The sequence below is a fragment of the Pan troglodytes genome, chromosome 20, assembly GCF_028858775.2.
Source record: "Pan troglodytes isolate AG18354 chromosome 20, NHGRI_mPanTro3-v2.0_pri, whole genome shotgun sequence".
In the NCBI taxonomy this organism is placed as follows: domain Eukaryota; kingdom Metazoa; phylum Chordata; class Mammalia; order Primates; family Hominidae; genus Pan; species Pan troglodytes.
Genome location: NC_072418.2, coordinates 8,484,275 through 8,510,359, shown reverse-complemented (window position 1 = coordinate 8,510,359; position 26,085 = coordinate 8,484,275). Strand labels below are relative to the sequence as shown.

The following is a 26,085-nucleotide window of genomic DNA, read 5'->3' as shown; positions in this document are numbered from 1 at the left end:
ACCTGGCTAATTTTTGTATTTTTTGTAGAGAAGGTATTTCACCATGTTGCCCAGGCTGGTCTCAAACTCCTGGACTCCAGTGACCCACCCACCCCTGCCTCCCAAAGTGCTGGGATTCCAGGCGTGGGCCACCATGTTCGACAACTGTTCATCTTGTTGGTGTCTTTTAATAAGCAGAAGTTTTTAATGCTAATAAAGTCCTATTTGGCAACTTTTTCTCTTATGCTTTTTGCTCTCTGTGTCCCGTCTAAGAAATCTTTGACTACCCCCAGGTTGTGAAACCATTCCGTGCTTTTCTTTTTCTAGAAGCTTTAGAATTTAACTTGCATGATTTAGTCTGTAATCCATCTCAATTTAATTTTTGCATATGATGTGAGGTAGGGATCAGGGCTGATTTATTTTTCCATACAAATATCCAGTTGGTCCAGCACCACTGGACTACTCTGCTGCCTTTGTTGGAAGCCAGTGACCATGTATGCATGGAGCTATTTCTGGGCTCTCTGCTCTGTTGATCTAGTTGTTGTGCTTTTAATATGGCAGGGAATGAGGCACACTATAATTATTTGAGATGGTTACTCTCATCACCATTCTTAAGCACATACTATTTGCTAAGCACTGTGCTAAGGGTTTATGAAGCATCCTCTTATTGAATCTTTATAACAGCCCTGTGAGGCATGGAGATGTGTGCTTTCCTGCTCATTCATACAGAATACAAAATAGCAGACAACCCAAGATTTGAATTTGGGTCTGATGTGGCACCAGAGCCCAATCACTGCATGACACTGTCTTACCATTCAGTCCTAAAATGGGGACAGATCTCTTCATTAAAATTTATTCTGGGCTGGGCACAGTGGCTCACACCTGTAATCCCAGCACTTTGGGAGGCTGAGGCAGGTGGATTACCTGAGGTCAGGAGTTTGAGACCAGCCTGGCCAACATGGAGAAATCCCATCTTTACCAAAAATAAAAAATTTAGCCAGCCATGGTGGCGCACGCCTGTAGTCCCAGCTACTTGGGAGGCTGAGGCAGGAGAATCACTTGAACCCGGGAGGCAGATGTTGCAGTGAGCCAAGATCACACCACTGCACTGCAGCCTGGGCAACAGAGTGAGACTCCACCTCTCTCTATATAGATAATATAATATATTATATATTATTATATGTATTATATATTATTTATTATATGTATTATATATTTTAGATATATAATAATAATTCTCTCTCTCTCTCTCTCTTTTTGAGATGGAGTTTTGCTCTTGTTGCCCAAGCTGGAGTGCAATGGCATGATCTCAGCTCACTGCAACCTCTGCGTCCCGGGTTCAAGCGATTCTCCTGCCTCAGCCCTCCAAGTAGCTGGGATTACAGGCATGTGCCACTACGCCTGGCTAATTTTGTGTGTGTTTTTTTTTTAGTAGAGATAGAGTTTCTACATGTTGGTCAGGCTGGTCTCAAACTCCCGACCTCAGGTGTTCCACTCCCAAAGTGTTGGAATTACAGGCATGAGCCACTGCACTCGGCCTCAAAATATATATATATTTCAACTCACTGTAAGATAGGGGTAGTATATGCTCATAAAAATTTGGAAAATAGAATATAACATATTAGGGTGGTGTTAGTCTCGATGATGAGATATAACTAATGTTAATATTTATTTCTAGTCACCACCCTCAATTTTTTTCTCTCTCTTTTCTCTTTTCTTTTCCTTCCTTCCTTCTTTTCTTTTCTTTTTTCTTTTCCTTCTTTTCTTTTTTCTTTTCCTTTTCTTTTCTTTTCTTTACTTTTATTTTCCAGACAGGGTCTCACTCTGTTGCCCAGGCTGGAGTGCAGTGGTATGATCATAATTCACTGCAGTCTCAACTTCTTGGGCTGAAGCCATCCTCCCACCTCTGCCTCCCAAGTAGTTGGGACTACAGGCACACACCACCACGCCTGGCTAATTTTAAAAACACTTTTATTTTATTTTTTAGAGACAGAATCTTGCGATGTTGCCCAGGCTGGTCTTGAACTCTTGGGCTAAGGCAGTCTTCCCATCTCAGCCTCCCAAAGTGCTGGGATTACAGGCATGAGTCACTGTGCCCAGCCGCTCAATTTTGTCATGGCCATGGCTGCTGCTGCTGTTGTTGTTTGCTGTTGTTATTATTAATCTTGAGTCGAACAAACGAGTTCAGATCTCAGGGTCTTTATCCAACCACAGCATGATTCTGGGGAAGACACTTAACCTCTATTGGTCCCAGATTATCGTCACCATCATTATTACTTGGGATCATGATGGCACCTACCTCAAAGGGCTACCATGAGCAGTCAATGATATCATATAGGTAAGAGTGACCAGCAATAATTGGTATATTAATGGTTGGTATTTTAAATTTTTTTGTTTTGTTTTGTTTTTTTGAGATGGAGTCTCGCTCTGTCGCCTAGGCTGGAGTGCAGTGGCGCGATCTCGGCTCACTGCAGGCTCGGCCTCCTGGGTTCACGCCATTCTCCTGCCTCAGCCTCCCGCGTAGCTGGGACTACAGGCACCCGCCACCACACCTGGCTGATTTTTTGGTATTTTTAGTAGAGATGGGGTTTCACCGTGTTAGCCAGGATGGTCTGGATCTCCTGACCTTGTGATCCGCCTGCCTTGGCCTCCCACAGTGCTGGGATTACAGGCGTGAGCTACCGCGCCCGGCCTGATATTTAAATTTTAAGCATAGTTGTAACCATACAGTGTATAAAGATTTTGATACCTGCTTTGTCACCTCTGACATCAAAAATGCTTAAAATGTGCTCTTCAGAGCCATCATTTCAAAATATTACCGAGAATCCCATCCAGAAGGCATCTCATGGTTTAATCCACAGCTGTGGGACACTTAGGTTGTCCCCGACTTTTTGCCATCACTAATAACACTTCCAAGAAGTATCTTTGTGCATAAGCCAAAATATATTCATGTTTTGGTTTTGTTTCTTTAAGTAAAACTCCCAAAGGTAGAATTACAAGCTCAAGAAGAAATCAGTATTTTATTTTTACTTTTGTTTTTTTCACGATTACAGCCTGGGCAACATAGCAAGAAACCATCTCTACAAAAAAAAAAAAAAAATTATCTGGGTGTGGTGGTGTGTGCTCATAGTCCCAGTTACCCTGGAGGCCGAGTTGGGAGGATCGCATGAGCCCAAGACTTCAAGGCTGCCCACTGGCTGTGTGAGCCTCAGTTTCCTCATCTGTAGATAGGGGATGATAGGACCCACTTCACATTGCTGTCGTGAGGTTTTACAGGATCATACACGTGGAGCACAATGCTTCTGCACATAATCAGAAACCTCTAAATGCTATCTGTGATTATTATTTTGTCTGCAAAAAGTTCTTCAGCTGAAGAAAATCGAGAGGTCTGAGACTGCTAGTCTAATGGGTGTTATTGCGTATGACCTGTGATCAGAATGATTTGTTCGTGCATCTATCCTGCCTGCTAACTAGGGCGTTCATCCAAAAATCCTGTTTGCATCTCACACTGAACAAGCCCAGGGGTCCCAGGCCCAGGGTAGCGGCTCCTTAACCCTCACCATGAACCAAGCCAATGACCTTACCCGGCTAGGATGGCACCAACAGCAGTGATAAACCACTCTGCAGAGTTAAACCCCAGGATACCAACTCCGTGGAAACGCTCCAAACCCAGCTGGGAAGGAAAAAACAAACAGAAAAACAAAACATAAACACAGAGATATTATATCATTAGGATATGTGACGACAGAATCAAAGGTAGTCACATGGAGGCCAGGCGCAGTGGCTCACGCCTGTAATCCTAGCACTTTGGGAGGTTGAGGTGGGAGAATTGCTTGAGGCCGGAAGTTCGAGACCAGCCTGGGCAACACAGTGAGACCCCTGTCTTTACAAAAAAGTGGAAAAGTTCGCCGGGCATGGTGGTACACACTTGTCGTCCCAGCTACTTGGGTAGCTGAGGCAGGAGGATCACTTGAGCCCTAGAGTTTGAGGCTGCAGTGAGCTATGATTGCACCACTGCACTCCATCCTGGGCAACAGATTGAGACCCTGTTTCAAAACAAAACAAAAGTAGCCACACGGGGTGGGAGACAGCATTGAGCCTAAAATCTGAGGTGTAATATTTTTAATTTTTATGACTACGGGAGGTTTGTTTACCTCCCTCTACATAACACACCATTTATTATTTTTATTTTTATGTTTTGTTTCATTTATTGTGGTAAAATATCTATAACATGAATTTTACCATTTTCTTTTTTTTTTTTTTTTTTTGAGACAGAGTCTCACTCTGTTGCCAAGGCTGGAGTCCAGCAGTGCGATCTCGGCTCACTGCAACCTCCGTCTCCTGGGTTCAAGCGATTCTCCTGCCTCAGCCTCCGAAGTAGCTGGAATTACAGACACGCGCCACCACGCCTGGCTAATTTTTGTTTTTTTAGTAGAGTCAGCGTTTCACCATGTTGGCCAGGCTGGTCTCGAACCCCTGACCTCAAGCAATCCTCCCGCCTCGGCCTCCCAAAGTGCTCACGCCTGTAATCCACCACACCCAGCCCGTTTTGACCATTTTTAAGAGTGTAGTTTAGTGGCATTAAACACATCCACATGGTTGTACAACCGTCACCACTGTTCATCTCTAGAACTTTCTCCTCTTTCTAAACTGAAACTCTCTGTATAAAACACTCACTCTCTATCCCCTTCCCCAGCCCCTGGCACCTCCCATTCTACTTTCTGTCTCTATGAGTCTAACGACTCTAGGGACCTGCTAGGAAAGAAACCATACAGGATTTGCCCTTTTGTGTCTGGCTTATTTCACCAAGTATGATGTCCTCAAGATTCATCCACGTTGTAGCGTGTGTCAGAATTTCCTTCCTTTTTGTGGCTGAATCATATTCCCTTGTATGGGCGGACCACATCGTGTTTATCCATTCTTCCACTGATGGACACACGGGCTGCTTCCACCCTCTGTCTCTTGTGAATAACGCCTCTATGACCCTGAGTCTACAAATAACTCTTCACGTCTCTGGCTTTCCTTTTTTTGTTGTTAAATATCCAGGAGTGAGATTGCTGAATCATATGGCAATTCTCTGTTTACATTTTTTCTTTTTTTAGAAATCGCCAGACTTTTCCACGGTGGCGGCACCATTTTACATTTCCACCAGCACTGCACAAGGATTCCAGCTTCTCCATATCCTCCCCAACACGTGTTGTGTTTTGCTATTTTTTAAAGAATAGCTATATTGAAAGGTGTGAATTTATTTTATTTTATTTTATTTTATTATTATTATTTTTTGTCTCGCTCTGTCACCCAGGCTGGAGTGCAGTGGGTGATCATAGCTCACTGCAGCTTCAACTTCCCAGGCTCCAGCAATCCTCCCGCCTCACCCTCCCGAGTAGCTGGGACTATGGGCCTGCTCCACTGAGTCTAATTTTTAAAAAAATTACAGGCGTGGTGGCTCACGCCTGTAATCCCAGCACTTTGGGAGGCCGAGGTAGGTGGATCTCTTGAGGCCAGGTATGGTGGCTCACGCCTGTAATCCCACCACTTTGGGAGGCCGAGGTGGGTGGATCTCTTGAGGCCAGGTGTGGTGGCTCACACCTGTAATCCCAGCACTTTGGGAGGCCAAGGCACGTGGATCTCTTCAGGTCAGAAGTTCGAGACCAGCCTGGCCCACAAAGTGAAACCCCGTCTCTACTAAACATACAAAAAATTAGCCGGGTGTGGCAGCACGTGCCTGTAGTCCCAGCTACTTGGGAAGCTGAGGCAGGAGAATTGCTTGAACCTGGAGGCTGAGGCTGCAGTGAGCCAAGATCATGCCACTGCACTCCAGCCTGGGCAACGGAGTGAGACTCTGTCTAAAAAAAAAAAAAAAGTTGCACATGTAAAGGTACAGACTTGTTCTGAATGTGGGTGAGAATGAACCAGGAAACTCAGAAACAAAAGTGAGCATCCTTAGGGGAAAACTCCCTCTTTGTTCTGGGTACTGCCAACCAACGTTGTTGGCTCTTTTAGTCATACGGGATCACGGCTGGCAATGATCTGCTGTTCTTGGGGGAAAAGGAACCATTTGGAAGGCATTTGCCTGCTGGTCCTTCAGAATGAGATGCCAAGTATTTCAGTAACCAAAAGGCTGGCTTTATTGTGGACAGAGTGTGTTTTTATTAATGCCTAGTTACACCGACTAATTTCTACTTGGGTCTCCAAGTAGTTTTGTTTGTTTTTATTTTTGGTTTTGTTTCTACTTCGGTCTTCAAGTTTTGTTTGTTTGTTTGTTTGTTTTTTGAGATGGAGTTTCACCCAGGCTGGAGTGCAGTGGCACAATCTCGGCTCACTGCAACCTCTGCCTCCCGGGTTCAAGCGATTCTCCTGCCTCAGCTTCCTGAGTAGCTGGGATTACAGGTGTGCACCACCACACCTGGCTAATTTTTGTATTTTTAGTGTAGATGGGGTTTCACCATGTGGGCCAGGCTGGTCTCAAACTCTTGACCTCTTGATCTTGATCCGCCCACCTTGGCCTCCCAAAGTGCTGGGATTACAGGCATGAGCCACCGTGCTCAGTCAGGTGTCCAAGATTTACGGGAGGAGGGGGACCTTTAACTCCAAGGAACTAAGAACATGGCTAAAGGAGACCATCTTTCAGGAGAGATGAACTAGCCACAGCAACATAGTATGAAGGTGGGGCCACCAAGAAGAAACCCAGCCCAAGCACATGGTTCTCTCTTTTTTTTTTTTTTTTTCTTTATGACACCATCTCACTCTGTTGCCCAGCTAGAGTGCAATGGTGCAATCACAGGTCATTGCAGCCTCGACCTCCGAGGCTCAAGTGATCCTCCCACCTCAGCCTCCTGATAGCTGGGACTACAGGCATGTGCCACTGCATCTGGCTACTTTTTAAATTTTTCGTTGAGACTGGGGTCTCACTATGTTACCCAGGCTGGTCTTGAACTCCTGGGCTCAGTGATCCTCCTGCCTCGATGTCCCAAAGCACTAAGATTACAGACATGAGCCACTGACCCCAGCCTTGTTCCCTCTTTCTTTTGCTTCATTCATTCTAGGGGTGACTGGCAACCATGCCGTGAAGACACTCAAGCAATTCTGTGGAGAAGGCCATGGAATGAGGAGCTGAGACTTCCTGCCAACAACCAGTCGTCTAGGTAAGTAAGCTTGGAAGTGAAGCCTCCAGCCCCAGTTGAGCCTTCAGATGAGATAGCCCCAGCTGATAGCTTGGCTGCAACCTCATGAGAGACCTGGAGCCAGAACCACCCAACTTCAAAGTAGCTCCTAAATTCTCAATCCACAGAAACTGTGAGATGATAAATGTTTGTCATTTCAAGTCACTCTATTTTGGGATAATTTGTTATGCAGCAGCAACTAAGAAAAACATAGAGATAGTATGTTAGGGACAGATGCAAGATGCAGAACCATGGGTGTAGTAGGCTATTTTATGTGTAAAAATTTGCATATATAAAAATTGCATTTTATATTTATACATAATTTATTTCCCAAAAGGACACACAAAAAACTGACAATGGTGGCCGCTTCCACAGAGAGGAACTGGGTGGCTGAGGCTCATGAATCAGAGGGATATTTTCGCCAATTAACCTTTGTATCTTTTGGTGCCTTGTGAATTTTGTACCACATGTATGTATGTGTGTTACCTATTCAGAATGAATGGTTGAACAAAGGAGAATGAATGAATGAATCTTACCTTGATCAAGGATTTGGCAGCCTTCCGACAAGCCTCGTAGTACTGGTTGAAATTCAGAATTTCCCACTTTTTGCCATTCTTGGATGCGAGGGCTGGATAAGTTCCAAATCGGTTGACTGACTCTCGAAAAAATTCAGGGATGGTCATCGGGGTCTCATGGCCTGGTCCGTGTTTGGATAGCCTCAGAAGGACTTCTCCATCTCGACAGGTGGTCCACAGCCTGGGAGTAACTGCAAATAGTCACCAGAGTTGGGTGGCAAATGTTTTTATTTATTTAATAACTTCGGACGGGGGGCGGTTGGTGTCTTTTTGGACCTAAGGTGCTGAGAGTTGAATTAATCCCCTTCTAGGGTGAAGTTATGTGGTCAACACTGGCAAGACAAGCTTCCTTTCTCTTTATTTATTTTTTCATTCCCCGCCCCGCCAAATTTTAATAAGTCAAAAGGATTGTATACCAAATACTTTCTTATCCAACACCTAGATTCTACAACTGCTAGCGTTTTACCATATTTTATCACACATCTATCCTGCTGTCTTTGTTATGTCCATTTTTTTTTCTTTCTTTCTTTTTTTCTGGAGACACGGTCTTGCTCTGTCAGCAGGCTGGAGTGCACTGGCACAATCACAGCTCACTGCAACCTTGACCTCCTAGGCTCAAGCCATCCTCCCACCTTAGCCTCCCAAATAACTGGAACTACAGGCGAACACCACCATGCCTAGCTAATTTATTTTTTAATGTTTTGTAGAGATGGGGTTCTACTGTGTTTCCGAGGCTGATCTCAAACTCCTGGGCTCAAACAATCCTCCTCCCTCAGTTTCTCAAAGTGCTGGGATTACAGGCATGAGCCACCACACCTGGCCCCATCTTATTTTTTTTTATTATTATTTTGTTTTGTTTTGTTTTTGTTTTTGAGACGGAGCTTTGCTTTTCTTGCCCAGGTTGGAGTACAATGGCACGATCTTGGCTCACTGCAACCTCCGCCTCCCGGGTTCAAGCGATTTTCCTGCCTCAGCCTCCCAAGTAGCTGGGATTACAGGCATGCACCACCACGCCTGGCTAATTATATATTTTTAGTAGAGACGGAGTTTCTCCATGTTGGTCAGGCTGGTCTCGAACTCCCGACTTCAGGTGATCCGCCCGCCTTGGCCTCCCAAAGTGCTGGGATTACAGGCGTGAGCCACCGCACCTGGCCTATTATTATTATTTTTTGAGACGGAGTCTCACTCTTTTGCCCAGGCTGGAGTGCAGTGGCGTGATCTTGGCTCACCCCGACCTACACCTCCCACGTTCAAGCGATTCTTCTGCCTCAACCTGCCGAGTAGCTGGGATTACAGGCACCCGCCACCACATCTGGCTAATTTTTGTATTTTTAATAGAGATGGGGTGTCACCATGTAGCCCAGGCTGGTCTCGAACTCCTGACGTCAAGTGATCCACCTGCCTCGGCCTCCCAAAGTGCCGGGATTACAGGCATGAGCCACCGCGCCCGGCCCCATCTGATTTTTTGATGCATTTCCAAGTGAGCCAAAGCTATTCATCCATTTACCCTTAAACACCCTTGCATGTAAATCATTAACAAGAGTCACATATTTAATATTATTTACGGAGATTTTTTTAAAGGTAAAATGTACATGCAGTGGACTATGTATGCTTTGGCCAATGAAACATAAGAAGTGAGTTATGTGTGTCGTTCATGGGGAGAAGATTTAAGACCCGGTGCATAATTCCCCATTGTCCATTGTCCTGTCACAAAAATGGTGGAGCAAATGTGAAGAAGTAGCCCCTCTCCCCCAATGCCAGACACACAACATGAGTAAGAAACACACTTGTGTTGTGTTAAGCCATTGAGGTTGTTGAGGGGGTTGTTGAGGGGGTTGCCTGTCACAGCGACATCACCCAGATCAGCCAAATGGAACTAGCAAAGGGACCAATTCAAAACCAGTTTTGGGGTCCTGTATCTGTCACTTCTTTTGGGGATGAGTAAGGGTTGACACTGAGAAAGAAGAGAACAGGGTTTCCTCTGGAGACAGTTGTTGGTTTGTTGTGTGTTTCTCACTACCACCCAGTAACGGGCAAGTGAGAGAAAGTCCAAGAGACCCTCTTGGAGAATTGGGTGTGTAACCTTGAGTTTGTTCAGCTGAACCTGGTCTACTGGGGAGGTGGTAGATGGCAATGGTAGAGTAGGCAGCTGTGTTGGAAGGAAATTGCACATCCACCTATGATGGGATGCTACTTTTTTTTTTTTTTTTTTGAGATGGAGTCTTGCTCTATCTCCAGGCTGGAGTGCAGTGGCACAATCTCAGTTCACTGCAGCCTCCGCCTCCTGGGATCATGCGAGCTCACCGCAACCTCCACCTCCTGGGATCATGTGATTCCCCTGCCTCAGCCTCTCAAGTAGCTGGGATTACAGGCGGGCACCACCACACCCAGCTAATTTTTGTATTTTTAGTAGAGACGAGTTTCACCATGTTGGCTAAGATGGTCTCGATCTCCTCACCTTGTGATCCGCCTGCCTCGGCCTCCCAAAGTGCTGGGATTACAGGCGTGAGCCACCCCGCCCGGCCGGGATGCTACTTTTTCCCCTTGACTAGACATGGGCCTCATAGATGGGCTTCTAAAGGCTCTTGGCTTGGGGCCGGTAGTAGGACCCAAGGACTGGAGATGTATGTTCAGATAGTCATCAACAGACAGCAGGCTGGTTCATGCCTGTAATCCCAACACTTTTGGGAGGCCGACGCCGGCAGATCACTTGAGGTCAGGAGTTCGAGACCAGCCTGGCCAACATAGTGAAACCTCGTCTCTATTAAAAATACAAAATTTAGTCAGGCGTGGTTGGAGGGCACCTGTAATTCCAGCTACTCAGGAGGTTGAGGCAGGAGAATCACTTGAACCCGGGAGGCAGAGGTTGCAGTGAGCCAAGATTGTGCCACTGCACTCCAGCCTGGGTGACAGAGTGAGACTCTGTCTCAAAGAAAAAAAAAGAAAAAGAAAAAAACAACAAAAAAAACAGACACTGGTATGACTGATATATTAATTAGCTAGGACTGCAATAACAAAGTGCCCCAGACCGGGTGTCTGAAACAACAGAAATGTATTGTCTCACAATTCTGGAGGCCACAAGTCTGAGATCAAGGTGCAGGCAGCACTGGTTCCTTCTGAGGCTGTGGGAGAGAATCTGACCAATGACTTTCTCCTAGCTGCGGTTGCCGGCAATCCTTGACATTCCTTGGCTTGTAGGTGCATCACTGCAAACTCTGCTTCGATCCTCACATGACATTCTCCGTGTGTGCAGGTTCGTCTCTATTTCCTCCTTTTATAAAGACACTGGTCACATTGGATTTGGACCTAACCTCATGACGTCATTTTAACTAATTACTTCAGTAGGCTGGGTGCAGTGGCTTGTGCCTGTAATTCCAGCACTTTGGGAGGCCGAGGCAGGTGGATCACTTCAAATCAGAAGTTCGAGACCATCCTCGCTAACATGGCGAAACCCTGTATCTACTAAAAATACAAAAATTAGCCAGGCGTGGTGGCACGCGCCTGTTGTCCCAGCTACTCTGGAGGCTGAGGCAGGAGAATCGCTTGAACCCGGGAGTGGAGATTGCAGTGAGCCAAGATTGCACCACTGCACTCCAGCCTGGGCGACAGAGCGAGACTCCATCTCAAAAACCAAACAAACTAACAAAAAAACAACAACAAAACCAAACAACAACCAAAAAAAACAAATTACTTCAATGATCCTATTCCCAAACAAGGTTACATTCTGAGCACCTGGGGGTTAGGACTTCCACAAAGGAATTGGAGATGCACAATTAATCTCATAACAACTTACAACAAGGGAAGCCTAGTTCATACAGGCCCCCTTCAACCCCACTTTCCCGAGCTAATCGGCTCTGGGAGTCAGCACCAGCTCACAAAGAAACCACCCGGGGAGATGGGGGTGATGAGGAGAAGAGCATCTAGGAACTCAAAGAGCACCTTATCATGCCTTCCTGACCCCAGCCTGAAGCAGGGGGGAGTGGAGATGCTTTAAATTGGACAAAAACATGGAGGTGTCACCTGGACACTGGTGGGATATTTTAATGACTGTAGTGGGTTACATGGTGAACCTCCAAAATTCATGTCCACCCAGAATTTCAGACTGTGACCATATTTGGAAACAGGGTTTTTGTAGGTGGATTTAGTGAAGGATCTTGAGATGACATCATGGCATCATCTTGGATTTAGGGTGATCCCTAAATCCAATGACTGGTGTTTGTTTTTGTTTTTGTTTTTGTTTTTTTGAGACAGAGTCTCACTCTGTTGCCCAGGCTGGAATGCAGTGGTGTGATCTTGGCTCACTGCAACATCACTACCCACACCTTCATCTCAGAAATCTGGCCTCCAGAATTGTGAGACAATACATTTCTGTTGTTTCAGACACCCACTTTGGGGCGCTTTGTTAAAAAAAAAAAATTAGCCAGGCACGGTGGTGCATGCCTGTAACGCCAGCTGTTTGGGTGGCCGAGGCATGAGAATCGCTTGAGCCTGGGAGGCAGAGGTTGCAGTAAGTTGAGACTCACTATATTCCAGGCATGTGCCACCACACCTGGCTAATTTTTGTAGTTTTAAGAGAGACAGGGTTTTGTCATGTTGGCCAGGCTGGTCTTGAATTCCTGGCCTCAAGCAATCTGCCCGCCTCAGCTTCCCAAAGTGCTGAAACTACAGATGTGAACTGTGCCCGGCCAGTTTTCTAGGGATTTAGATGAATATTCCACCCCTTGGACCCATAAAGGTAGCATCCCCAAACTCCTTTGTGTGTGATGCTATCTTTCAAGTACGCCTGCACTCCCTCTCCTTGAATGTGTACTTTGCAATGCAAGTACTTTTATTTGCCATAAACCTCAGTACTTTCACTATTTTTTTTTTTTTTTTGAGACAGAGTCTCGCTCTGTCACCCAGGCTGGAGTGCAGTGGCATGATCTCGGCTCACTGCAAGCTCCACCTCCCGGGTTCACGCCATTCTCCTGCCTCAGCCTCCTGAATAGCTGGGACTATAGGCACCCGCCACCACACCTGCCTAATTTTTTGTATTTTTTAGTAGAGACGGGGTTTCACCATCTTAGTCAGGATGGTCTCGATCTCCTGACCTTGTGATCCGCCCGTCTCGGCCTCCCACAGTGCTGGGATTACAGGTGTGAGCCACCGCACCCGGCCCACTTTCACTATTTTCTGACTTGTTTCTTGAATTCACTCTCGATGATGTCAAGAGCCTGGATAATGGCTGGGTTCGAGGTCCCACCGGCGTTTGGGGACCTCCCCCAGCCCACTGGTATCAGAGCTGTCTATGATGTCACCATGTCCCTTGACTTTAGCTCTGACAGTAAAATGATTATAGCCTAATGTTAATAAATCACTATGATCATATCCGCACCCTATCTACATGGATGATTCCTGGGTACTTTATCCACTCGGGCTCACCAACCTGACAGGGAGGTGCTGTTATCAATGCCCCCATCATTCAGATATGCAAATGAGGCCTCCAAAGAGCAAGTGACTTGCCCAGTGTTACATCACCAGTAGAGCAGAGCTCTGAATTATGTGAACAACTTGCCCTGCTACCTCAACAACCTATCAAGAATAGAAAATAGGACCCAGGCTGGGCACGGTGGCCCACACCTGTAATTCCAGCACTTTGGAAGGCCAAGGTGGGAGGATTGCTAGAGCCCAGGAGTTCAAGACCAGCCTGGGGAGCATAGCGAAACCCTGTCTCTACAAAAAATATACAGAGCTGGGCATGGTGGTGTGCACCTGTAGTCCCAGCTACTTGGAGGGCTGAGGCAGGAGGATCACTTGAGCCTGGAAGGTCAAGGCTGCAGTGAGCTATGATTGTACCACTGCACTCCAGCCTGGGTGACAGAGCAAGACCCTGTCTTAAAAAAAAAGGGTCGGGGGTCGGGGTCAGCAGGGTCAGGCAAGGAATGGCTACATCTTTCTAGATCCAGACTCCTCTGCAAAGAGCCTTTGTGGAATCAATGTGCCACTCTCTCTCCCACGTACTCTTTAGTGCAATATACCTTCTGTTTTATTCATGTCTACTTCAAGATCTTTAGCTCCTTCTTGAGTCTTTGGGGTTCCAGTCATTCCAGGTGTGCAGAAACCATGCTCCACAACACTGCAAAGCAAAAAAGCAGGGAGTTTAACAGGATTGGCAAAGGGGCTGTAGGTATGAGGCCAACTCTTCCATCCACTGGTCATGTCTGCCTAGAATCCTAGGATCCATTGGTCATGCCTGTCCTGGGCCTGGGAGGAGAGGAGAGTGGCTGGCATGCCAGAAAATAGAGCATTTGTAAAACCCAGAGGGTATTCAATCTGTGAGTTTACAGAAGAGTCTCTTAAATTGTTAGAATATAAAGTCTGGGTCTATACACAATTCTGTGGGTGAGAAAATATTTTGAAGCCTCCCAAGGGAAAGAAACTCTCATGGGACCACACATTTATCTTCTCTTAAAGGTAGTATTAACATGAAAACTCAATGGGCCTAAAGGAGGAACAGGATAAATCTTGCTACATAAAATTTTTAAATTTTCCACATGGCAAAGAATACCATAAACAAAAATCAAGAGATCAACAACAAATTGGGGAAAGATGTGGACAATACATCCAAAATATAAAAGCTTGATTTCCCTCATATGTAAAGAACCCTGAGGAATTAATCAGAAAAAGACCAAAACCCAGTGGGAAAGTGGGCAAAGGACATGAATAGATAATTATCTGAAACTAAAAAATGACTTTTAAAAAGAAGTAAACATGCTCAAACTCAGTCCTATGAGAAATACAATAGAAAATATGATGCAGTTTTCACCTTTCAGGTTAAGTAAGATCAAAAAAGCTGACAATATTGTCTATTATGAAAATGTGGGAAAACAGGTGCTCTCATTCATTGTGGTAAAAATCAATGCCATCTCTTTCGAAAACACTTATCAGTAATCAGACTTAAGATCACATGGGGTTTGGTTTGGTTTTGTCGCCTAGGCTGGAGTGCAGTGACACAATCTCGGCTCACTGCAGCCTCCACCTCCCAGGTTCAAGCAATTCTCGTGCCTCAGCCTCCGGAGTAGCAGGGATTACAGGCCACCGTACACAGCTAATTTTTAAAAATATTCTTTTAGTAGAAACAAGGGTTCACCACATTAGCCAGGTTGGTTTCGAACTCCCAAGCTCAAGTGATCCGCCCGCCTCAGCCTCTCAAAGTGCTGGCATTACAGGCGTAAGCCATTGCGCCTGGCCGAGATCACATGGTCTTTAACCCATCAGTAGCGGACAGGATTCCGGGGCTACCCTGGGTTTTTGCATAGTCATTAATTGGACTCTACTGTTTGAGGGCTTTGGAGTGGTGTTTGTACCACCACTCCTTCAGGTTGTTTAATTCTCAGTGTGTTAATTCTTTTTTTTTTTTTTTTTTTTTGAGACGGAGTCTTGCTCTGTCGCCCAGGCTGGAGTGCAGTGGCTCGACCTCGGCTCACTGCAAGCTCCACCTTCTGGGTTCACGCCATTCTCCTGCCTCAGCCTCCTGAGTAGCTGGGACCACAGGTGCCCACCACCACGCCCAGCTAATTTTTTTTGTATTTTTAGTAGAGACTGGGTTTCACCGTGTTTGCCAGGATGGTCTCGATCTCCTGACCTCGTGATCTGCCCGCCTCGGCCTCCCAAAGTACTGGGATGACAGGCGTGAGCCACCGCACCCAGCCTATGCCTGGCTAATTTTGTATTTTTAGTAGAGACAGAGTTTCTCCATGTTGGTCAAGCTGGTCTCAAACTCCCGACCTCAGGTGATCTGCCTGCCTCGGCCTCCCAAAGTGCTGGGATTACAGGTGTGAGCCACCACACCTGGCCTAAAATCACAAATTCTAAATATAAATTTATTCCAATCAAAAATGTCTCCAGATATTGTCAACTTTGTCCCCTGGGGGAAGTGGAGGCCAAATTGTTGGTCAACATTTATTGAAACTGATTTTTCTAGTGGCTTTCAGGGAGGAAAATTGTACGATTTTGTTCATGATAAACAGCGTGCTTGATACAAGAATCAAGCAGTTGTTCTGGATTCTAGATTTGCAGTAATGTTTTATGAACTCTAAAAGTTTCCATCAGTGAGTGCAGGAACACAGCAGGTGAAAACTTGAGTAAACCCTCTGGTGAATGAAGCCCTGTAACATGCACGTGATTCTTACACCAGCAAAAACTGATTTTGTATTTCAGTGAAAACAGGTAGCTAAAAGGCCATGTTCTAAGTTGAACTTGAGGCCAGGTGCGGTGGCTCACGCCTGTAATCCCAGCACTTTGGAAGGCCAAGGCTGGCAGATCACCTAAGGTCAGGAGTTCAAGACCAGTCTGGCCAACATGGTGAAACCCCGTCTCTATTAAAAATACAAAAAAAATTAGCCAGGCATGGTGGCAGACACCTGTAGTTCCAACTACTTGGGAGGTCAAGTCAGGAGAATCCCTTGAACCTGGGAGGTGAAGGTTGCAGTGAGCCAAGATAGCACCATTGGACTCCAGCCTGGGCGACAGAGCAAAACAGTATCTCAAAAAAAAAAAAAATTAATTTAATTTAAAAAATAAGTAAAGTGAACTTGAATGAGCCTATGGAGTTTACACACACAAAGTAGATCAATCAGCAGGACAAAGCGAGCAGCCCAAAACAGCAGATCCAGACCAAGCTACAGATATGCATGAAAAGCATGCACGGAGTGTGCGGCCCAAGAAGAAATGAGGAGGAAGCCCAGGGCCCCTCTGGAGCAGCTGGATCTGGCCCAGAACCTCAAAGTCATCCTTAATTCACCTTTGACTTGCTTCCCTCCCTCCCTCCTTCCTCCCTTTGCTTCTTCCCTCCTTTCTACTTCCTTCTTCCCTCCCCTTCCTTCCTTTTTCCCATTCTCCTACCCTTCCTCTCTCCCTCCCTTCCTTCTTTCCTCCCTTCTTTCTTCCCCTCCCTTCCTTCCTCCCTCCCTCCCTGCCTTTTCTTTCCTCCTTCTTCCCTTCCCTTCCTTTCTTTCTTCCTTCCCTTCCTTCCTTCTTTCCTTCCTTCCTCCCTCTCTCTTCCCTCTTTCCTTCCCTCCCTCCCTTCTTTCCTTCCTTCCTCCCTCCCTCCCTCCCCTTCCTTCCTTTTCCTCCTTCCTCTTTCCCTCCCTCCCTCCCCCCTCCCCCTTCCCCCTTCCTCTCTCTCTCTCTCTCTCTCTCTCTCTCTCTCTCTCTCTTCCTAGCACATTGACTCATTAGCTAATTCCATCAGCTCAGCCTTCAAAATGGGATCCACTCTCTCCGCCTGCCTGGACCTAAGCTTCCTCCCAGGAGCCTGAGAGGTCCTGGTCACATGAGAGGCCCATCACCCAGGCGCATTGTGGGTTCTGCTAGATCTCAATTCAAACAAGATGTGCACGAGGCCGCCAAGAACTCCACCACTGACTGTGTCTCAGACGCCATGAAGAAATGAAGAGGGGATGTTTACTTCCTTAAAGTATGATAATTGCTTTGGGGTGAAGTTAGAGAAAGGAATCCTTGTTGCCAAAGGATTCATGCATGAAATAACACACTGTCTGGTGCTTGCTTTAAAACTACCCACGAGGAGTGGGGTGACACGGAAATGACCAAGGCTGACTTTAAGTTGGAGCCGAGTGATAGGTAGTTGGGGGCTTATGTTATGATCAGCTCTACTTTTGTGTTTGAAACTTTCCACGATAAAAGTGTTTACAAATAAAAATGAATGCCAAGCACGGTGGCTCATGCCTGTAATCCCAGCACTTTGGGAGGCCGAGGCGGGTGGATCACCTGAGGTCAGGAGTTCCAGACCAGCCTGGCCATGGTTCACACGGTGAAACCCCGTCTCTACTAAAAACACAAAAATTAGCCAGGCATGGCGGCAGGCACCTGTAATCCCAGCTACTCAGGAGGTTGAGGTGGGAGAATTGCTTGAACCCAAGAGGCAGAGGTTGCAGTGAGCAGAGATCTCGCCCTGCACCCCAGCCTGGGAGATAAGAGTGAAACTCCATCTCAAAAATAAATAAATAAATAAATAAAAATAAAAAATGAAATGCTGGCCCAACCCTGTCTCTCCTCTGCCTGCAGCCCTCCATGGCTCCCACCTCCCTCTGGGTAAAAGCGCAAGTTCTTCCCACGGTCCACAAGGCCCTGCACCTCCCTGTGCTCTCCTCCTTCCTCCCTCCCCCTCCTCACTCTGCTCCAGCCACGTGGGCCTCCTCACTGTTCTTCCAACTCACCAGGTGCAGTCCTTCCTTGGGGCCTTCGTACGGGCTGTGCCCTCTGCCTGGAACTCTCTTCCCCTCAGATAGCTGGGACTACAGGAGCATGCCACTATGCCTGGCTAATTTATTTTTATTTTTATTTTTGTAGAGCTGGGGGCCTTGCTATATTGCCCAGGCTGGTCTTGAACTCCTGGCCTCAAGCAAGCCCCCCCCCCCCCGCCCACCACCTCGGCCTCCCAAAGTGCTGGGATTTGCAGGTGTGAGCCACCGCACCAGGCCCCTCTTTTCTTTATAAATTGCCCATCTTCAGGTATTACTTTATGGCAATGCAAAATGGGCAAATAAAATTAGTATCCGGAGTATGAAAAGAACTCTGGATTTAAAAGACAAATGTAAACAACACAGTGTTTTATGATGAAAAATGTAAACAGGCAGTTCACAAAAAAGGAGCCTGGAAGGGGCTACAAATCCTGGACAAGATGCTCAGTAGCTTTGGTCATCAGGGAACTGCACGTTAAAAATCACACGATCGGCCGGGTGCGGGGGCTCACACCTGTGATCCCAGCACTTTGGGAGGCCGTGGCAGGTGGATCACTTGAGCTCAGGAGTTCTCTACAGAGGACTTGTAAGTTACTAGTAATATTCGATTTCACGAAGTGAAAAGGGCACACAGATATTTATCGTTATTCATTAAATCGTACAGATATGCTTTGTGTTATTTTATATGCATTATATGTTTCACAATTTTAAAAGGCCATGTAGGGTTCAGATGTGGTGACTCACACCTGTAATCCCAGCACTTTGGGAGGCTGAGTCGGGTGGATCGCTTGAGGCCAGGAGTTCGAGACCAGCCTGGCTGGCATGGTGAAACCCCATCTCTACTAAAAATACAAAAATTAGCTGGACATGGTGGCGGGCGCCTGTAATCTCAGCTACTTGGGAGGTTGAGGTGGGAGTATCACTTGAGCCTGGGAGGCAGAGGTTGCAGTGAGCTGAGATCGTGCCACTGCACTATAGCCTGGGCGAAAGAGTGAGACCCTGTCTCAAAAAAAAAAAGAAAAGAAAACGCATGCCCTTCTCCCATACCACTGGCACCTGTCACTCTTCAAGAGGTGTGGTTCTGGCCATCTGGCAAGGCACCTGGAGCTGGGACATCTGGTCACTCAGGTGTTTTCTTCTTCCTGCAAAGACAGTCAACAGGTAGCCCCTCCTGGAAACCTGAACATGAGCTGCCCCTTCCCAGCCCCCGTCACCCTCTCCGTCCAGCCAGGATGATGGTGGTGGTGGGAGGCAGGAGGACGGGTGGTTTCCCTCCACAACAGGCCTTCTACCCCATTCAACCTTCCAGAACCTTCCATCCCAGTCACCTCTTGTGACATCACTGGCTGCCCCTGCCTCCCCACCCCTAGGGGAAGCTGCTTCCAGGACAGGGAGATTGCTCTTTTCATGCATCATTCATTTATTCATACATGCATGCACTTCTGCGTGCATTCGTGACGTTTTTATGAAGCCATGACCCTAATGCCAGGGATTGTGCTGGATGCTGGAGACATAAAGATGAACAAAGCCAGATGAGGCCTGTTCAAGAAAATAAGAGGAGGCCTAGAATCACAAAAACAAATGCAAACTTACCATTGTGAAGAGAGCCGCAAGGCATGTTGAGGGCTTGATCAAAGGATCCCGCCCAGGCAGGGAGTCTGGGAGTGATTTCTTTCTTTTCTTTTGTTTTTTGAGACGGAGTCTTGCTCTGTCACCCAGGCTGGAGTGCAATGGTGCGATCTCAGTTCACTGCAACCTCCGCCTCCCAGGTTCAAGCGATTCTCCTGCCTCAGCCTCCCGAGTAGCTGGGATTATAGGCGCCCACCACCACGCCCGGCTAATCTTTTGTATTTTTAGTACAGACGGGGTTTCGCCATGTTGGCCAGGCTGGTCTCGAACTCCTGACCTCCTGATCCGCCCGCCTTGGCCTCCCAAAGTGCTGGGATGACAGGCATGAGCCACCGCGCCTGGCCTGGGAGTGGTTTCTTGAGCTGGGATCTGAAGTATGCCTGGATGTTATTCCTGCCCTCGTGACTTTCTCTTACGCTGCCTGTCTTCATGTGTTTACAGCGGCCTCCCCCTTCTCGTTCTCTGCTTTAGTCACTGCTAACAATGTCTGCTACTAGGCACAGTGGCTTGTGCCTGGAATCCCAGCACTTTGGGAGGCCAAGGCCGTAGCATCACTTGAGGCCAGGAGTTCAAAACCAGCCTGGGCAATGTAGTAAGACCCCGTCTCTACAGAAAAATTTAAAAAATTAGCCGGGCATGGTGGTGCGCAACTGTAACTCCAGCTAGTAGGGAGGCTGAGGTGGGGGGATTGTTTGAGCCCAGGAGTTCCAGGCTGCAGTGAGCTGTGATGGTACCACGGCACTCCAGCCAGGCCTACAGAGCAAGACCTTGTCTCCAAACAAAAAAGACAAAACAGTGCCAGGTGCAGCACATACTAGATGCTCAGTAAATAAAGATGTAGCAACAGAATCTTGTGCTGTGCCAGGAGAAAAGGACAAGGAGTGTTCCTTTGTCTCCAGGGCCTTTTGTGTGTGTGTGTGTGTGTGTGTGTGAGACAGAGAGACGGAGTTTGGCTCTTGTTGCCCAGGCTGGAGTGCAATAGCGTGATCTTGGCTCACTGCAACCTCTGCCTCCCGGGTTCAAGCGATTCTCCTGCCTCAGCCTCCCAAGTAGCTGAGGTTACAGGCATGCACCACCACTCCCGACTAATTTTCTGTATTTTTAGTTAGAGATGGGTTTTCACCATGTTGGCCAGGCTGGTCTCCACCTCCTGGCCTCAGGTGATCCACCCGCCTCAACCTTCCATGGTGCTGGGATTACAGGTGTGAGCCACCGCGCCTGGCCACCAGGGCCTTCTTAATGTTTCACAAATATCCACTCTGCAGAGCACCTGGGCAGCTGTGCCAGGACAGCCAGTGTCCACCAATGTCCATTCAGCCCTTCTTCCCCAGAGCTCTCACCTAAAGAGAATGTTTCCCAGGCCCCCTGACTGCATGGCGTGTCCATGTGGCTACATCCTGCCCTGTGGGATGTGGGCATAAGTGGTGGGGGCCATGCCTGGTCATGCCTATAAAGGAAAGGAGGTGACACCCTTCCCCAACCCCCCACCCAGTAGAATCCTGGGATCAGGAGCAGCCTCCTCGGACAGGGGTGAAGCTGGAGGGGAGGGAGCAGGTCAAGAGGTCCCCAACAGGAGGGAAGGGACCTCTGTCTCTAAAGACAGTTGAGCCACTTTGCTGGTGCCAGACAGATTTATGCAAGTTGCACACACCCTCGCTCGCTCAGACACTCTCACTTGCACAGGTACTCACACACACTCACTCAAACAGACCTTCCCATGGGCACACAATCACAAGCACACTCACATACACTCACACTCATAACATGCTCCCACAATCACACCTGTTCACACAATTCAAATGCTTTCATACAGACACAAACTGGCAGGCACGCACACACACACATGCGCGCACACAGTCACGTACTATCATACAGACACATGATTACATGCATGCACACTCATCCACAGTCATGCACATATGCTGTCACACACGTGCCTCATTACAGAGACATCCCATTTCGTACACATGTACACTGTCAGACACACAATGTGTGACAGTCACACAGTCACATTGCTCAGGCCCTCATACGCACAATTACATGCACACACACATATGGACACACATGGTCACACACACCCTCATACAGACACACAATTACACACACTCCCACACTCAGACACATTCACATACATATGCAAACACTTGCTCACGCTCTCACCCTCATACAATTATATATATGCATTCCCACACTCACACATATATGGACATGCATGGTCACACAGCCTCGTACAGACACACAATTACACACACTCCCACACTCCTACACTCACATACATATGTGGGCACTGTCAGCCAACCTCCAAGACACGTACATATGCACACACATGCTCACACTCACACACCCTCATACAGACACACAATTACACACACACACATGCACGCATGTTCTCACACACACCCTCATATGGACACATGACTACATATATGCGTTCCCACACACATATATGCACACACATGGTTACACAGCCTCATACAGACACAATTATATACGCACACCCACTCACATATGCACACACATTCTCACACACCCTCATACAGACACACAGTTACATACACTCACACACGTATGCACTGACACCTAATTATACACATAATCATAATCTCACACACACACTCCTGTGTGCCCTCATGCAGACAAATACACACAGGCACACACACCCTCATGCAGATACAGTCACATATACAGTCACATGTCCTCACACCTGCACACACTTGCACACCCCACATCCTCACACACCCTCAGATACCCAATTACATATATACACTCGCACACACATGCACACACTTGCTCAGACTCACAACCTCATACACACAGTTACATACACACATACATTATGACACACATATGCACTCATATACACTCTCATACAGACACACACAGACACATACACATACTCCCAAAGATATGCACACACACCCTCATGCTGACACACGGTTGCACATACAGTCACCATACATTCACACACACATACTCGTACAGACACTGTTACATACACACACAGTATGGCACACACTTACACATATGCACTCACATACACCTTCATATAGATGCACAATCACACGTGCACTTAATTCACACAGGCACACATACACAGTTACATACAGTATGACACGTATACACTCACACCTTCATATAGACGCACAGTCACACACGTGCACATAATTACACGCATGCACATGTACACACTCAGTTACATACAGTATGACACACACACATATGCACTCACACCTTCATAGAGACACATAATCACATACACACACACCCTCTCACCGTGGAAAAGTAAATCTGCTTGGAGAAAATCTGTCCATAGCTATCCGAGACAAGTTTCAGCAAGGATGAGGACGCTGCTGTGCTACCCAGATCTTTTCAGTGATGAAAGATGTGTGCCCCAGCCTCTAGGAATGTTGCTGGAAGCAGACCTCTGCTGTCCACCCCTTCAGGTCAGCATCTGCCAAATGGCACGTCCTCATCCAGGGTCTTGTTCCCTTCCCCGGGCCACCAACATCTGTATGGAGGCATAAAATCTCAGGCCCCTCTCCCCAAATCTCAGGACAACTCAGGGACCATCCCAGCTACAGAGCTGGGGGCAGCTGGACTTCTCATGCTCTCTCTCTCTCTGTGTCTCTCTCTCTCCCCCAATCCTGTTTGTTTCCCTTCCCTTCCCTTTCCCTTCCCCTTCCACCAGTATCCATCCCAAGGGTGGGTCCCCTCTAAACAAACCTTTTGCAAGCTCAGTTCCTCTCATCTGCTTCCTAATAAGCTCTCTGCAACAAAAGCAGTCGTTGTATGCCACTAAAATCCCTCCACTTACCTTCTCTTACCTTTATCCCACCTGCCCCAGGTAACATAATAACGTGGACTCTCATCCCTACACCCCCTCCCCTGAGGACTCTGAGCTGACCACTCTCCCAGAGTCTTGGCTGTTAGTCTTTGAGCTCGACTCCCCACTCCCTTCCAAGGGTTCTTCCTACACAGACCCGAAGCTGAGCCTGTCTGGGCAGCTGAGGACACTTCCTCCACACAGGGATGAAGTTCATTCCAGGCCATGGCTCACATTTTAATGGAGAAAGAACCGAAGATAGAAATGGCATTGCATAAAGGCAACAGCTGCGGAAAGAGAAGCATTCATTTGGCAACATTCATCTCTTCTAATCCAGCAGACCCCAGGAGACTCCCTCTTCCCCCAGAGCCAAGGGCAAAGTGAACTCAAGGGTAACTCTGTAAAGGAATCCAGGTGTTCACACTGGAAATGGGGAAGGGGGGACTCAGCTGGCAGTGTGAGTCACCTGTGCGTCCTCCACCGGTGCCTCTCTGGGCAAGGGGGCGGTTGGATCCTCACTACTTGGCTGGTTCTAGGATCCTCCACTGGGGCACCTGCTTTCACCTCATGTGCCATCTTGTCTTAAGAGTCAAGAACAGTGGGAGCTCTCAGCCAACCTCCAAGACACCCAATTAACCAACTCATCCAAGAACCCAAGGTCTATCCCCCACACAGCATGCATGGTCCCTGGTTCATACGGAACCCTTGCAGGGTTGCTCTGAAATGTACATGCATCCACTTCCATACCAGGCTCGCTGTGTGCTCACTGAGCGCAAGCTGTGTATTCCCAAACCTGTTTATGCCAGTTGTGCTTCTTATTCTAACAACTATATTTTATTTTATTATTCTATTTTCTTTTATTTTATTTTTAATTTTATTTTTTGAGACAGAGTCTCGCTCTGTTGCCCAGGCTGGAGTGCAATGGCGCCATCACGGCTCACTGCAACCTCTGCCTCCCAGGTTCAAGCGATTCTCCTGCCTCAGCCTCCCGAGTAGCTGGGATTACAGGCGCCAACCACCACACCAGGCTAATTTTTGTATGTTTAGTAGAGACGGGGTTTCACTATGTTGGCCAGGCTAGCCTCGAACTCCTGACCTCAGGTGATCCACCCACCTCGGCCTCCCAAAGTGGTGGGATTACAGGCATGAGCCACCGCGCCAGACCCTAACAACATAATTTGATCAAATATTATACGCCTCAATGTAATACAGCAACAAAAAAAAAAAAAAAAAAAAAAAGTCATTGTTTCTAAGTCTCAAAAGTCCAGCTGATAAAAGAGTGATGAATTACGCATGGACGAGGTGACTTACTAACTCAGGGAAAAAATTGGAAATTGACCCTGTCCAATATAGTAGCTACAAGCCTATGTGAGTATTTAAATTAAAATTTTTATGACTATACACTTAAAAATGGTTAAGGTAGTAAGTTTAGTGTTATACGTATTTTGCCATATTAAAAATAAAAATAGAGCTGGGTGTGGTGGCTCACACCTGTCATCCCAGCACTTTGGGAGGCAGAGGTGGGAGTTCAAGTAAGGAGTTCAAGACCAGCCTGGCCAACATGGTGAAACCCCATCTTTACCAAAAATACAAAAAAATTAGTTGGGCATGGTGGCAAGTACCTGTAATCCCAACTACTCGGGAGGCTGAGGCAGGAAAATTGCTTGAACCTGGGAGGCAGAGGCTGCAGTGAGCCGAGATCGAGCCACTGCATTCCAGCCTGGGTAACAGAGCAAGACTCTGTCTCAAAAAAAAAAAAAAAAAACTTAATAAAATATATTCACATATCCAATGGATTACTCATGGGAGGAATTTCAACACCCCTCTTTCGTTTACTACTTTATTTATTTAGACGAAGTCTTGCTCTGTCACCCAGGCTAGAGTGCAATGGTACGATCTCAGCTCACTGCAACCTCCACCTCTTGGGTACAAGCAATTCTCCTGTCTCAGCTTCCCAAGTAGCTGGGGTTACAGGCATGCACCACCATGCCAAGCTAATTGTTGTATTTTTAGTAGAGACGGGGTTTCATCATGTTGGCCAGGCTGGTCTCAAACTTCTGACCTCAAGCGATCCACCTGCCCCGGCCTCCCAAAGTGCTAGGATTACAGGCGTGAGCCATTGCACCCAATCCAAAGGTTTCTTTTGGGACCAGCCTCCCTCCAACATGACTCCACAGTTCTGGTATCCTTATCATTTCTGTTTCTGGCCCCCTCTCCATCAGTAAGCAGCATTCAGTGCCTGGGTGGGTGGAGGAGGGCAGGATGAATTGAACAGAAGCAGGGAAGAAAGACTGACTTGAGGCCAGGCGTGGTGGCTCGCGCTGTTATCCCAGCACTTTGGGAGGCTGAGCTGGGTGGATCATGAGGCAGGAGTTCAAGACCAGCCTGGCGAACATGGTGAAACCCTGTCTCTACTAAAAATGCAAAAATTAGCTGGGCGTGGTGACGTGTGCCTGTAGTCCCAGCTACTTGGGAGGCTGAGGCAGGAGAATTGCTTGAACCCGGCAGGTGGAGGTTGCAGTGAGCCAAGATCACGCCACTGCACTCCAGCCTGGGTGACAGAGCGAGACTCCATCTCAAAAAAAAAAAAAAAAAAAGCTCCAACAACATGAGATACAGAGTCAAAGCCTCATATGTAACTGTTACAAACCAATCTGGATCCATTTGCCTATATG

At 47.2% G+C, this 26,085-nt stretch overlaps 2 protein-coding genes across 39 annotated transcripts in view; one reads left to right on the top strand and one right to left on the bottom strand.

Moving 5' to 3' along the window:
- The window catches only part of RFX2 (regulatory factor X2), a 208,085-nt gene that overhangs the window by 44,306 nt on the left and 137,694 nt on the right, over positions 1-26,085 (top strand). For both annotated transcript variants that reach the window (XM_063801062.1, XM_063801059.1), the window contains exon 3: positions 7,026-7,124. The gene's annotated coding sequence lies outside the window, so the exon portion shown is untranslated. The remainder of the gene's footprint in view (positions 1-7,025; positions 7,125-26,085) is intronic.
- The window catches only part of ACSBG2 (acyl-CoA synthetase bubblegum family member 2), an 83,284-nt gene that overhangs the window by 37,853 nt on the left and 19,346 nt on the right, over positions 1-26,085 (bottom strand). For 2 of the 37 annotated variants that reach the window (XM_016934023.4, XM_063800193.1), the window contains exons 1-4: positions 19,015-19,280; positions 13,735-13,832; positions 7,679-7,908; positions 3,564-3,652 (exon numbers count right to left, since the gene is read on the bottom strand). In XM_016934023.4, coding sequence (XP_016789512.3) covers positions 3,564-3,652; positions 7,679-7,908; positions 13,735-13,801 — 386 coding nt within the window. In that variant the 5' untranslated portion in view covers positions 13,802-13,832; positions 19,015-19,280. 37 annotated transcript variants of the gene reach the window in all.